The sequence below is a fragment of the Misgurnus anguillicaudatus genome, unplaced genomic scaffold (assembly GCF_027580225.2).
Source record: "Misgurnus anguillicaudatus unplaced genomic scaffold, ASM2758022v2 HiC_scaffold_31, whole genome shotgun sequence".
NCBI lineage: Eukaryota > Metazoa > Chordata > Actinopteri > Cypriniformes > Cobitidae > Misgurnus > Misgurnus anguillicaudatus.
The window spans coordinates 36,585-52,007 of NW_027395281.1; the positions used below are offsets into that span (position 1 = coordinate 36,585).

The 15,423-nt window shown below is 39.8% G+C and overlaps 1 protein-coding gene across 1 annotated transcript in view; it reads right to left on the reverse strand.

Annotated features, from left to right (window-relative positions):
* Positions 1-2,659: 2,659 nt before the first annotated feature.
* The window catches only part of LOC129453502 (uncharacterized), an 84,884-nt gene continuing 72,120 nt past the window's right edge, over positions 2,660-15,423 (reverse strand). The window contains exons 5-6 of the mRNA XM_073865273.1: positions 7,476-7,543; positions 2,660-2,769 (exon numbers count right to left, since the gene is read on the reverse strand). Coding sequence (XP_073721374.1) covers positions 2,728-2,769; positions 7,476-7,543 — 110 coding nt within the window. The 3' untranslated portion in view covers positions 2,660-2,727. The remainder of the gene's footprint in view (positions 2,770-7,475; positions 7,544-15,423) is intronic.

A 15,423-nucleotide genomic window follows, 5' to 3' on the forward strand; every position in this document is an offset into this window, starting at 1 on the left:
TGAATGCCTTTCACATGCACACACATATACACATTAACCACAAACAGTTAAATAAAAACGCACATTTCACGTCCACCAGTATAACATAACCACATTTCTTTCCACATCAGGCATTATTTGAACCCGAATGAACCTGTTAAAGTGTCAGATACATGCAGTTTAGAAAAATAAAAAATAGATAGTTTGTGTTTTAAAATCAAATACTTTAGTTGTTTCTGATAATGTACAGTTCTGTCTTTCTTTAAACTGTTGTCTATAAACATTATTTAAAACATGGTAAAATATTGTTGATGTATGCTTGCATTTTAGCGGTTGTTAGTGTGTATTATGCTTCAGAATTCAATGGAGAAGTTACAAATCTTGAAAGTGAGAGTGAAAACAGATAATGTAATAAGCGCTTTATGTAAATTTATAACTGAAAGTGAAAATGATTAAACAGCTGAATGTTGATCTGAGAATCACAGAGAGTTTGTTTATCATCTCATGACTCCTGCATACACCACATCATCCTCTACTGCAAATCCCTGTACACATAAACACAAAACATAAAAACACACACATTAATAACAATCAGATCAATTTATCAAATAAAAAACTAACCCTTGATACTGTGTTAGACTTGATGAGACTGTTTTTTAGTTCACTTATGTATTGCTGTTTTTATGTTGCTCAAATTGCTTCTATTGTTACCTCATTTGTAAGTCGCTTTGGACGAATGTAAATGTAAATCATTTTTAATCTACTTTTAGAGTAAGAGTGTTCTGTATGAATTAAAAAGGACTAAAGACAACGTGTTAGGTTGTAAACAATCTTAACAGTCAGTTGATAGATAGATGGATAGATGGATGTTAGATGTAGGCGTGTGAGGTTACGCGACTCCGCCCCGTCTGTCCAGTCAGTGGCATAGAGAAACATGGAGGTGAACTCAAACACTGTGTTAAATGAGCAGCAGGTTTATCTAGTGCCCAAGAAAAACAAATGACTCGTGCATGTGCGGGCACCCATGACAAAAAACGGTGGTCCCAGCTCATTTCAGGTCATTGATCAGCTCCTCCCTTGTAGTTCTGGGCTGATTTCTCACCTTTCTTAAGATCATTGAAACCCCACGAGGTGAGATCTTGCATGGAGCCCCAGTCCGAGGGAGATTGACAGTCATGTTTAGCTGCTTCCATTTTCTAATGATTGCTCCAATAGTGGACTTTTTTCACCAAGCTGCTTGGCATTTTTTCCGTAGCCCTTTCCAGCCTTGTGGAGGTCTACAATTTTGTCTCTAGTGTCTTTGGACAGCTCTTTGGTCTTGGCCATGTTAGTAGTTGGATTCTTACTGATTGTATGGGGTGGACAGGTGTCTTTATGCAGCTAATGACCTCAAACAGGTGCATCTAATTTAAGATAATAAATGGAGTGAAGTTGGACATTTTAAAGGCAAACTAACAGGTCTTTGAGGGTCAGAATTCTAGTTGATAGACAGGTGTTCAAATACTTATTTGCAGCTGTATCATATAAATAAATAGTTAAATAATATTGATATGTGATTTCTGGATTTTTTGTATTATGTCTCTCACAGTGTACATGCACCTACAATGACAATTTCAGACCCCTCCATGATTTCTTTTCTTTGCCTGAGACCCAATACCCTAAAAATTCCATGTTAGGAGGGACAATGTGGACATATAATTCTTTAATGGGAGTAACTTCTGTCTAATTAAATAGAATGTACAGGTGAGCATGAATGTGTGAAATGTTATTATTAAGCGATTGTGAATGCATGGAGCAACAGAGGATGCCATAGCCATTGTGCTACACAACTTGCTGGAACAACTAGAGCATAAGAACATAATGCAAGGTTTCTCTTTGTTGATTTTAGTTTAGCATTTAATACAATCCTGCCAAACAAACTATTTAACAATTTACATGAACTTGGACTTGGTACCACATTATGCAACTCTATACTGGATTTTCTAACAAACTGTACACAATATGTTTGAGTGAGCAGGCACACATCCTCCACCCTGGCCATTAACACCGGGGCCCCCCAGGGTTGTGTGCTTAGCCCACTACACTTTTCACACAAGACTGCAGTAAATCCAACTATGTAATAAGTAAAAAGAAGAGCAGAGAAGGTCTTACAGACAGCATGAGAGTCAAGTGAGCTGACTCTCACCTCTCATATACACATAAACCATAAGCAGCTACTAATAGTCTAACAGAAGCACATCTCTTATGTCCGCCAACAGAACAAAACCACATTTCTTTCTACATCAGGTTTAACGTCAACTCAGAAATGAAGCACTTGAAGTGTCACAAGCATACAGTGACAAAAATAAATAATAGACATGCTTTGTGTTTTAAAACCACTATGACTTTTGGTCATATCTACACTCGTAGTAATTAATTTAAATTTAGATCACAGTGTTTCTGATAATGTTTTACAGTTCAATCCTTCTTTAAACTGTTGTCTATCAATGTTATTTAATTGTCCTATAGTTGCATTTTTGGATGTTAACATAAGGTTTAACCTTGTGAATGTGATGGAGGAGTAACATATGTTGAAATGAGATAGAAGCCAGACGTCTCAAATGTAATAATTACTTTATGTAATATTATACAAAACTTTGTTCATGAGAAACTTTAAACTCACAAATACTGAGAATCTGAAGTTATAATAGAAACTGAAGATGATTATAGATCTGAATGTTGATCTGAGAATCACAGAGAGTTTGTTTATCATCTATTGACTCCTGCATACACCACATCATCCTCAGATCCCTGTACACAAAAACACACAACATACAAACACAAACCAAGTCAAGTCGGTAATAATCAGATCAATTCAATCAAATCACCACTAATCTATATTCAGAGACTATTGTGCATGCATTAAATAAGACTAAAGACAAAGTTAAAAACACTAGTAACAAGTAACTGGTTGCTAGCGTATACTCTGGGGCTGTTTACACTTGGTATTAAGATGTGATCCGATCGATGAAAACACAAGTGGACGAGAGAGACACATTACGTTTACACCTGGTATTTAAATCCGTCTCTTTTGTCCACTTTCGACCGCTTCTGTGCTGAATACTATGAGGGGGTGGTCTGTGAGACGGTGGGCGAGTCTCTCTGCTGTCATTCAAACCGGAGCGGGAGTAATTATGAGTTTATATAGACGCAAACTAATATTATGTCGGAGTGCACTGCTTGTTTAGCAAGTAAACATGCTGCACAGTGTTTTGTACATGAGTATGTAAGAGCTTTCTTTGATTTTTCAGCGCAATTGATGAAATAGGATCGCGCAACTTTCACACGCTTTCAAAACGAAACTACGGAGATCAGCCAATGAAAGGCTAAAAATAGCGCTGTTCACCGAATGTTCACGCCAGAAGTCAAAAAAGACGTAAAACTTGTGTTTAATACCTCAGATTAGATAAATGGGCGGAGAGAAGGCGGTCGCGTGTGGCTGTTCGAACGCATTCAACCACATATGCGTTCCGCAACTCCAAAGCGATCCGATCGAAAGTGGTTTCGACCACCTCTGGATGTGGTTGAAAGTGGTCGAAAGTGGACGAGCTCAAAACGTTTTGAACACCGTTTACACCTGGCATTACGGTCGTCCACTTGTGATCCGATCGACGAAAACACATGTTAATGCCAAGTGTAAACAGCCTCTTTGTTTGATCAATTCCAGGCTTAGTTAAAGAACCCACTGAAGTGCTTTGGAATGTGCAGCATTATTTAATTGGGTGACATCAGTTTAACTGAAACAGGAAGTCATAACAGAACTATGGAGAAGACCCTTGTCAGGGTTTGCTTGATAAGAACCCAAGCGCAGAGTTTGATTAACACTAAACAGATTTATTAAACAAAACTCAGAAACAAAAGACCCACGAGGGGGCCAAACAAAGTGAACCAGATAAACACAACACTATACAGACTAGACTAATGAAACAAAGAACTTGACAAAACTTCAATATACACTCACCTAAAGAATTATTTGGAACACCTGTTCAATTTCTCATTAATGCAATTATCTAATCAACCAATCACATGGCAGTTGCTTCAATGCATTTAGGGGTGTGGTCCTGGTCAAGACAATCTCCTGACAACTCCAAACTGAATGTCAGAATGGGAAAGAAAGGTGATTTTAAGCAATTTTGAGCGTGGCATGGTTTGTTGGTGCCAGACGGGCCGGTCTGAGTATTTCACAATCTGCTTAGTTACAGGGATTTTCACGCACAACCATTTCTAGGGTTTACAAAGAATGGTGTAAAAAGGGAAAACAATCTAGTATGCGGCCGTCATACATCCCTTGTTGATGCTAGAGGTCAGAGGAGAATGGGCCGACTGATTCAAGCGGATAGAAGAGCAACTTTGACTGAAATACAACTCGTTACAACCGAGGTACAAAGCATTTGTGAAGCCACAACGCGCACAACCTTGAGGTGGATGGGCTACAACAGGAGAAGACCCCGCCGGGTACCACTCATCTCCACTACAAATAGGAAAAAGAGGCTACAATTTGCATGAGCTCACCAAAATTGGACAGTTGAAGACTGGAAAAATGTTGCCTGGTCTGATGAGTCTCGATTTCTGTTGAGACATTCAGATGGTAGAGTCAGAATTTGGTGTAAACAGAATGAGAACATGGATCCATCATGTCTTGTTACCACTGTGCAGGCTGGTGGTGGTGGTGTAATGGTGTGGGAGATGTTTTCTTGGCACACTTTAGGCCCCTTAGTGCCAATTGGGCACCGTTTAAATGCCACAGCCTACCTGAGCATTGTTTCTGACCATGTTCATCCCTTTATGACCACCATGTACCCATCCTCTGATGACTACTTCCAGCAGGATAATGCACCATGTCACAAAGCTTGAATCATTTCAAATTGGTTTCTTGAACATGACAATGAGTTCACTGTACTTAAATGACCCCCACAGTCACCAGATCTCAACCCAATAGAGCATCTTTGGGATGTGGTGGAACGGGAGCTTCGTGCCCTGGATGTGGATCCCACAAATCTCCATCAACTCCAAGATGCTATCCTATCAATATGGGCCAACATTTCTAAAGAATGCTTTCAGCACATTGTTGAATCAATGTCACGTAGAATTAAAGTCGTTCTGAAGGCGAAAGGGGGTCAAACACAGTGTTAATATGGTGTTCCTAATAAAACTTTAGGTGAGTGTATATTCACAATACCAGACATTAGGCATGTAACAAAATGAATCTGCACAAGACAGCAAACACACCGGCAATAAAATGACCGTTTTTTTATAGTCTTTCCACCAGTCCAGAGGATTTTGAGTCATGGTAAGCATCTGGAGACAAAAGATAGTTGCCGAGCTCCTTCTCAACTGCCTGCTGTGCACTCAAGCCTTCTGTCTTGGTACTGCTGGTGGGCCTGTTTGAAAAGAAGCTGTCCAGAGACCGCTTCTCTTTCTTGGCTGGTGCAGAAGCGCTTGCTAGGGTTTCTTCTCTGGACTCTGTTTCCCTTACCACAACAGCTCTCTCTCCTTTCAGCATCTCCAACACAGCTCTCTCTTTGATGTAGTCTCTCTTCTCCTCCTGAGTGTACTGGAGCTTGAATCTTGGGTCAACGAGGCATGCCATGTCAAGTAAATCATCCATTGCAGGGTCATCATACTTTTCATTGAGGTATCCCATCACTGTTGTCTTAATGGTCCTGGTGAGCTCTGTGTCATCCTTTGCTTCTTTCAAGATGGAGTTTTTGAAGAGATGCATCACTGGTTTTAGGAATGATACACTGACATAGGACTGACCGGACAAGGCATCAGTGAATTCGAGGAGTGGGCTCAGAGCTGCATCTATAGACTCTAAAACATCCACATCTTGCCAGGTAGGAACCAGCGCCCTGTTCTTCTTGTCCTTTGAAAGGACCTCTGTGATGGCTCTTTTCTGCTCCAGAACTTGCTTCACCATTTGTTGGCGGGAGCCCCATCTATTTGGTGTTTTACTGATGAGCTTGTGCTTTGGCAAGTGATACTCCTCCTGGGCAGCCGCAAGGTCCCGTTTCTTCTTTCAGGAGTATGAGAAGGCAGCCACCACCTTTTTACAAACCCCAATTGCTCTTTCCACTCGTTAACTTTCTCTGTAGGCAGAGAGAGAAAAAATATTTCAAATCATTGCAAGTATAGTTCTCATTTGTATTAAATCACAATTCCCTTGCTAATTTTTTTTCACACAGATTTTTAAGTTAACATGCTACAAACACCTTTGAATTTAATTGAGAGAATGCTGTATGTATAATCCATTCCATACAGATGTGTATGACTCGAATAAATTTGAAAAAGAATATAAACAATATAATCTATCAAATATACAAGCACTGCTATAATAAGCTACATTTAAGCTAGCATATGTTGTGCTAAGCATTATAGCCTATCTTACCACAATGATTTTGATAATATATCCTCATTATAATATTAACAGTATAACTTAACGTTAACACTAACATTTATATTACTGGGTAACTTACCAATAGCAGAGTTCAGTCGGTGCCCGAAGCATTGAGGCTTGTCCATTTATTCAACTCGGTGGCTTTGATGACATTGGTCCCGCTATCTGTGGTGATGAAGACTTGGCGGTCTTCTTCAAGTCCCCAGGAGGCGAGCGCATCTGCGAGTCCGGCTGCAATTGCTTCCCCAGTGTGATCCTCAGGAAAATACACCGTTTGAAGGCATAAGCTGACAAGCTTCCAATCAGTGTCAATAAAGTGCACTGTCAGGCTCATCTGGTTCCGAGTTTCGACATGACCACAGTTCAGCGGTTGTCGTAAAATACGACACTGACTTCAGTTGCCCCTCCACCCTTTCTATGACTTCACCATAAAGTGTAGGTATAGATGTGCATGAAAAATATTTTCAGCCAGGAAGCTCTTATCTGGAGTCGATGGCTGAAATAATTTTCCTGAAGCCCACGTTTTCCACCATACTGTCCTTAGCCAAGAAGTTTGTAACAGCCTTAGACTCTCCGAATGTTCTATCAGGTGGAATCAGCTGAACCACTTCCACACTACTGAATTAGTTTTTTTTCTCTTATCAACTATTTCATCATCCGTGTCCTTAATTGTGGAAGCTTGTTCAGTTACATTTGTATTGTCATCAGCGTTGCGCATTTTGTTGTGAAAAGTTGCCACAGCACGTTGAACCTAGTTAACCTACTGCTGCTGAGGCTGAGCACTGGACGTGCAGCATCTGTGGTGTACGTCATTGCGCAGTTTGCTAATGAACGACAAACGCTGTAATGTATATTGAAATATCGGAAATGTGTTTAAAGTTCATATCACCGTTATCGAAAAATATATCTTGCGGTATATATTGATGTTGAATTATTGTCCAGCCCTACTATACAATAAGTAAAACATATTTATTGTGCATGTTTGTGTGTGTGCACACGTGTGATAAAATAAATCTGTCAGATTTCAGGTAACCCTATAAATAGTAATAAATTATCTCACCGGTTCATTTGCTGCTCTTTTAAAGAATGTTGTATTTGCATAAGTGATTTCCTCTTCTCTGGTTTGAACTGTTTCAGGAACAATAATAATTATGTCATTATTTGTGATAATACGGTAGTTATTACCATACAGCTGTATTAGTACTAGTTGATATTTACCATGTTGCTGTGTGTTTCTGAGTTTCCTACAGATCCAGAAGATCAGAACTGACGCTACAATCATCAGAGATCCGACAACAACACAACAGATCAGAATGAAGGTGAGAGCTGTAATGAATAATAACAGACATTACTGTAACTGAATCTGATCTTAGATTAGTGAATGTAATTATGTAACTAAACCTGTCAGTCTGACCTTTAGATCAGCTCAATGAACAAGCATTATTAATCACAACTGTTGTACCTGAACACGGCTGACAGAGTTGAGTGATGTTAAGATGTTGAGTTTGGTTTGTGATGGTATTGTTGAGTACACATCTGTATGTGTTTGTATCCTGATATTCAACCTCCAGAGATAGAGAGAGTCTGATGTTGAGATCAGACACACTGATGATGGACAATAAACTGTTTCCTTTGTACCAGGACAGACTCACATCACTCACATTCAACACTGAACACAATAACACACATTTTGAGACTAATGAAGAGTTTTGTGTACAGTCTCTGCTGATATCAGGAACGGGCAGACGAGCTGAAAAGCACAAACAAAACAAAGAACAAAAAAAAACAAAATTAAAATTATATCAATGTAAAGCAAGAGACACTATTGAGAGTAATAGTAGTTAATTTGCCAAATGCTCAAATATATAATAGAGAAGACAAGCCATAAATCTTTACTCACCATAGACAATAACATCAAATGTGTGTGACAAGATCTGCTTGCTGTTGATGGTCAGTTGATAAAGTCCAGTGTGTTGAGTTGTGATGTCTGTGATGGTGAGATCTCCAGTCTGATTATTCATCTGCAGTCTGTTTCTGAATCTCCCATCAAAAACATCATCAAATATTGAGATCATATTTTTGTCTTTATTGATTTTAGCTATGAGAGTCTCATTAGTTTCAAACCTCCACAGTATCATATAAGCACTCTGTATTTCAGTACTATGAGTGTGTAGAGTAAGATAATCTCCCTCCATCACTGACACTGACTTCACTTCATCACCTGCACACACATCAAAGTTCATCAAAGTTTTGGAGTAAAGTTGATTTGGTCTTTTTAATCTTTAACAAAAGCAAAAAGACAAACTTGGAAAGAGATTTAGAAATGTGAGCTTTGGAAAAAAGATTTCTTTAAATGTGCGTTACATCTGTACATTTGGCAGACACATATATCCATTAAAGAGCACTTTATCAGATTTTTTTTTTCTTAAATCTGTTAATCAACCTCAGTACTGATCAGAACTACCAAATGTTTACAAAAATTCCATGATTTTAACTCTTTAATTGCCAAGTTTATAAGTGATGTCAAAAGGTAAAAAGGCATCAAAGCCACAATCACTTTTTATATTGAAAATTGGTCATTTTTCCTGAAATCCATGGCATCACTTATGAGCTTGGAAATTAAAGTGTTAAAATCATGAAATGTTTGGAAACATTTGGTAGTTTTGATCAGTACTGAGGTTGATTAACAGATTTAAGGAAAAAAAATCTGATACATTTTTACAGCCTTTTAATTTAGTGGCCAACACGAAAGGGTAGTGAATTGATAAATGCACAAGGGTTAACTTAAATATGGTCAGAAAATTCTTTAGGAAAGTCTGGAAAAGTATGGAATTTTGAAATGAAAATTGTATGAACCACTTTGTTAAAGCTTTGATCTAACAGTTGAGCTACAGGGAAACTGTCACGGGTGAGAACCAGGTAAGACAGGATGAGGCGAAGTACGAATCCAAATGCAGTTTATTCCAATAAATACAGGTAAATAGGTAAAAAACAAGAGCAAGGGAACACACTAGGGACAACGACATCATACAACGAACGACAAAACAAGAATGAACAGGCAGGGTATAAATGCAAGACAATGACCAATGACAGAGCAGAAACAATGAGTAACTAGGACAACACACAAGGGGAGAAGCATGATCACAATGAATATCCATGGTAACAAACAAGGGGGCGGAGACACTAATTAACACAGGGAGCTACACTAGGAACAAGGATATACATGAACACAGGTTAAACACAGGTACACAGAGACAAAGCATAAACCAAAACACAACTATAACAAAACACAAGAATAACAGAACACAGGGACACAGGAGGCACTACGTTACATAGCCCCCCCTCAAAAGGGCGGCTTCCAGACGCCCACCAGAAACAAGAACCCCAAAGTACAAAAGTCCAGGTGGGCGTGGTATGGAGGTGGACCCGGGGGAGGGATGGTGGGCCAAGCCCATGAAAGTCTAAGGGCCAGGGCGGAGCCGCAGGCGGAAACAGGGACCAAGGCGGCGCCGCAGGCGGAAACAGGGACCAAGGCGGAGCCACGGGCGGAGACAGGGACCAAGGCGGAGTCGCAGGCGGAGACAGGGACCAGGGAGGAGCCGTAGGCGGAGACAGGGACCAGGGAGGAGCCGTAGGCGGAGACAGGGACCAGGGAGGAGCCGCAGGCGGAGCCAAAGGGGAAGAATGGGACCTGGGAGGAGCCGACAGAACTGGCAACCAGGGCAGAGCCGGCAGAGCGGGAACCCAGGGCGGAGCCGGCAGAGCAGGAACCCAGGGTGGAGCCGGCAGGGCAGGAAGCCTGGGCAGGTCAGGAACCCAGGGCGGAGCTGGCAGAGCCCAGAGAGGGACTGGATACCAGGGTGGTGCTGGTGGTACCAGGAACCTGGGTAGAGGAGAACAGAGAGAGGCCCTCTGGGCCTGGTTAGATGGGGCAGTGAGTACAATTACAGTCATTATGGACCAGACAGTGAGGGCCAGGAGCTTGGGGACAGCCATCTTGGTACAGACGGTGAGTTGAGAACTGGCCATAGTTTTGGTGACCCTAGAAAGTCTTTGGAGCTTCGGGGTGACCACACTAGCATACCAATGAGGCGCAGGGGACTCAAACGGCACAGATGACTCACTCGGCTCAGGGGAATCAGAAGACTCACTCGGCTCAGGGGAATCAGAAGACTCACTCGGCTCAGGGGAATCAGAAGACTCACTCGGCTCAGGGGAATCAGAAGACTCACTCGGCTCAGGGGAATCAGAAGACTCACTCGGCTCAGGGGAATCAGAAGACTCACTCGGCTCTGGGGAATCAGAAGACTCACTCGGCTCTGGGGAATCAGAAGACTCACTCGGCTCTGGGGAATCAGAAGACTCACTCGGCTCTGGGGAATCAGAAGACTCACTCGGCTCTGGGGAATCAGAAGACTCACTCGGCTCTGGGGAATCAGAAGACTCACTCGGCTCTGGGGAATCGGGGAACTCAGGAGATTCACTCGGCTCGGAGGACTCGGGAGATTCACTCGGCTCGGAGGACTCGGGAGATTCACTCGGCTCGGAGGACTCGGGAGATTCACTCGGCTCGGAGGACTCGGGAGATTCACTCGGCTCGGAGGACTCGGGAGATTCACTCGGCTCGGAGGACTCGGGAGATTCACTCGGCTCGGAGGACTCGGGAGATTCACTCGGCTCGGAGGACTCGGGAGATTCACTCGGCTCGGAGGACTCGGGAGATTCACTCGGCTCGGAGGACTCGGGAGATTCACTCGGCTCGGAGGACTCGGGAGATTCACTCGGCTCGGAGGACTCGGGAGATTCACTCGGCTCGGAGGACTCGTCTAACTCCACTGCTTTGCCCCATAATTCCTGCTCTGTGGAGGGAGGACAAGCCTGAATTTGAATGCTTCCCACACGCTGCATGTTAACACGAGGAATACTCCAGGGGACTGGGAAAAACACAGGGAATGAGGAATTGCTGCTGGATCCTGAAGTGGTCGTTCGTTCTGTCACGGGTGAGAACCAGGTAAGACAGGATGAGGCGAAGTACGAATCCAAATGCAGTTTATTCCAATAAATACAGGTAAATAGGTAAAAAACAAGAGCAAGGGAACACACTAGGGACAACGACATCATACAACGAACGACAAAACAAGAATGAACAGGCAGGGTATAAATGCAAGACAATGACCAATGACAGAGCAGAAACAATGAGTAACTAGGACAACACACAAGGGGAGAAGCATGATCACAATGAATATCCATGGTAACAAACAAGGGGGCGGAGACACTAATTAACACTGGGAGCTACACTAGGAACAAGGATATACATGAACACAGGTTAAACACAGGTACACAGAGACAAAGCATAAACCAAAACACAACTATAACAAAACACAAGAATAACAGAACACAGGGACACAGGAGGCACTACGTTACAGAAACTTTAAATATAGAAAATTACAAAAACGCTTCAACAGCATGGGAGATGTCTGAATTTACACTTACACATTATTTATTTATATTTTTCCATATTTTAGTGTAATTGTACATTTACATTATGGTTTAATTTGTAGTGACTTTCAAAAGCCAGAAAAATCAGAATAGTAAACTCATCAAGACTCTGGAATAACATAAATGTAACATAACATACTGTAAACTACAGGACAGGGTTACTATTGTTAAATAAAACTATTTAAAGATTTAAAGAAAAAAAGAGATCTCTGAATTAATAAAACAGCCTTTGGTTTGGTAAATATTCATTTATGTATTTAAACAAAAGATTCATAAGATTCTGATGAGTCCTAAACTTTACTGACAGAGTTAAAGTTCAGTAGACTTTCACACAAACAACAACAAATCGTAATAGAGGAAAAACCTTTTATCTTCAAATATAAAGAAATTTAAGCTTTTCATTTTAACTATAAATCCATAAACAATTAACAGAGTATTAAAATAAAAAATATCTAATGAATATTTAGATTATGTGAGACCACAGACATCCAAACTATATTTCATGATAATATCTCAGTTTATATGAGAATTAAATCAAATCCATTTTCAGACTAAAATTTAAAATTAAACATCATAACTCTGTACAAACAGCTGAAATAAAACTTTAAGAAACATTTATAACTTACCAATCAGAGAAGTGAAGCAGAAAGAGAGAAAAACAAACATGAGAAACATTTTCTTCAACAGTTCAGATGAAATACCAACACAACAACAATCTGACAGTGTTGTGATGTAAAGTCAAGTAGAGAAAACCTGTCAATATTGTTTATGATGATAAACCAGTTTAAAGAAATTCATTGAGTTTGAAACTCCCATCAGATGAATGTAACCACAAGCCTCTTAAACCCCACCCTAAAAAATGTTACACTGTCCTAAAAACACAATAGCATATTATATAGATGCTAATTTAAAGCGCTTCAAGAGAAGAAAAAAAAGAGAAAGAAAATCAATAAAATCTTAAATCTGATATCAAGAAGTAAACCTGATAAATTTGAGTAAGATTAAATAAAAGATAAGAGAAATCATTAATTAAAGTGAGATGAGCAGTTTAAGGACCTGAGGACTAGAGGTGATAATCTAACTCTTTATTAAAGATAATCTGGTGAAGAGTAGTACAGAAATCTACCCTGCTGTTGATAAATGCATAAAGATGTTTTTTTAAAGTTTTCTTAAATGAATCTTTCTTCCAAAGCTCACATTTCCAAATCTCTTGCCAATTGTCTTTCTGCTTTTGTTAAAGATGAAAAAGACCAATAAACTTTACTCAAGAACTTTGAACTTTGGTGTGTCTGCAGGTGTGTTTGGTGATGAAGTGAAGTCAGTGTCAGTGATGACGGGAGATTCTGTTACTCTACACACTGATATTACTGAAATACAGAGCGCTCATTTGATAATGTGGAGGTTTGAAACTCATGGGACTCGTATAGCTAAAATCAATAAAGACACCAATATGATCTCAATATATGATGATGTTCTTGATGGGAGATTCATAGACAGACTGCAGATGAATAATCAGACTGGAAATCTCACCATCACAAACATCACCTACATTAGTGCTTAAATAGCTGGTCAAAACAACTTATCATATTAATAAACTTAAACATCTAATTACAAGTGCCATAAGTAATTTTAGCTCTAGATTTAACAACTGAAATACTATTATATTTGTAAAAAGTGTAAAATGTTTGGACATATCTGCGTTTACACTATTTTGACCAGAAGGTGTCCCCAGCATGTGTGGTGTTTCGAACGCTTCGAAAAACTGAATCAAGCTTCGTTTTTCCCATCACTAGGCAAAATGCACGAACCAAGGACATAACATCTAAACCCTCCATGCGGTTCAGCTATTTTGTCTTCTACAATGTGTAATGAGGCTGCTGCAACTTAAATTCACAAGAGCATGCTGCCCTCTAGTGGACAGTTGAAATAACATCTAACTATAGAGGGTATGCATTGACATCACTTTTCCACGTTACCACGCCTGAACTCGCCCTGTCGAGTGAGTGACGAACGTTCAACAAAATGCCTGGTTTTAATAGCGGCTGCTGCGAAAATGCCAGTAAAACTGACTATTATCAGCTTAACTAGAATTTAGTTGGACTTGATAGCAGAGGTGGACAATACTTACATTAGTTACATTAGTTTTTCAAGCATCTGTGCTTTATTAGGATGTTTGTATTGGGAAAAATTTTACTTCACTACATTCTAAAGCATATAATCATACTTTGTATTCTTTAATATTGCATATTAAAATTTAGTTAATACCTAATTACATTAAAATTGTGTACTTTTAAAAGAACGTTAATGTACTTAAATATTAAATCAAAGTAGAATTGAAGCACCTCCCAAAGCCAAATACAACGGCCACATTTGTAGCCCCGCCCACAGCTTCGCGTGACACACGTGTGTCTAAACAAGTAAACATGTCTTTAAAGATTGACAAATGTAACCAAAATGACTTTTTAAATAAATTTTTTCTGAGAGACTTTTATTTTGACGCGGTGATCTGTTATGATCGAGTTACCATGGATACGGAGTCTTGGGTTGTGGAAGAACCGCGTGGGAACAACACAGAAGCTGAATACTTTAATTCGGAGGCTCTGAACATAACATTAGGAATGTGTGGAATCTGAATAAAGTTTGCTTTTGAAGAAGTTCCAGCTCGTGTTGGGAGTGTTTGTTAACTTTGTGTACACGGATTCATTTGTAAAGAACTCGATGCTGGATTTGCAGAGAGACCGTGATTAAGCACCACTTATATTGGATCTGACAACAATGACACAGCAGTATACACTAGGGCTGCAACTAACGACTATTTTAATAGTCGACTAGTCACCGACTATTGAAACGATTAGTCGACTAATCGAATAATTATTTTTTTTCTAAAATTTAGCATGAGATTGCTTTAATTATGTGGAAAATGATAGTAAACAAGAAAGAAGGGGGTAGTTCAATGAATTTTTTTTTACATTCAATGAAAACAAGTTTTACATTTTTAATAATTGCAGCTACTATGATTTTACCAAAACGAAGTTATGTATTTCAGCTATTTTAATATATATATATATATATATATATATATATATATATATATATATATATATATATATATATATATATATATATGCTGCATTTTTTAAGTTTTGAAGGCAGGGTTTCCGCGGAGTCATAAAAAGTCATAAAATGTCTTACATTTAATAATGAAAATTTTAGGCCATAAAAACTCATAAAAACATCCGGATTTTCCATACAAGGTCATAAATTACATTTAGCCACGTCTTAAATTTATATACTCGTTCATTCATTGTTGCCTTTCCCCACAAAAATGCGCTGGCGGCGGCATTCACTCGTTTTGCCTGTTGTAGTTCTGTCTGAGGAATCTGGGTGGGATAATCACAGCGTTCCAGGACTACAAGGTCCATGCGGCAGTGCAGCAAACAGACTTTTCGGACCCATGCGGTCCCGTGCGAACTCCGAACTCTCAAGGGTCAGCTTAGTTTAACTGAAAT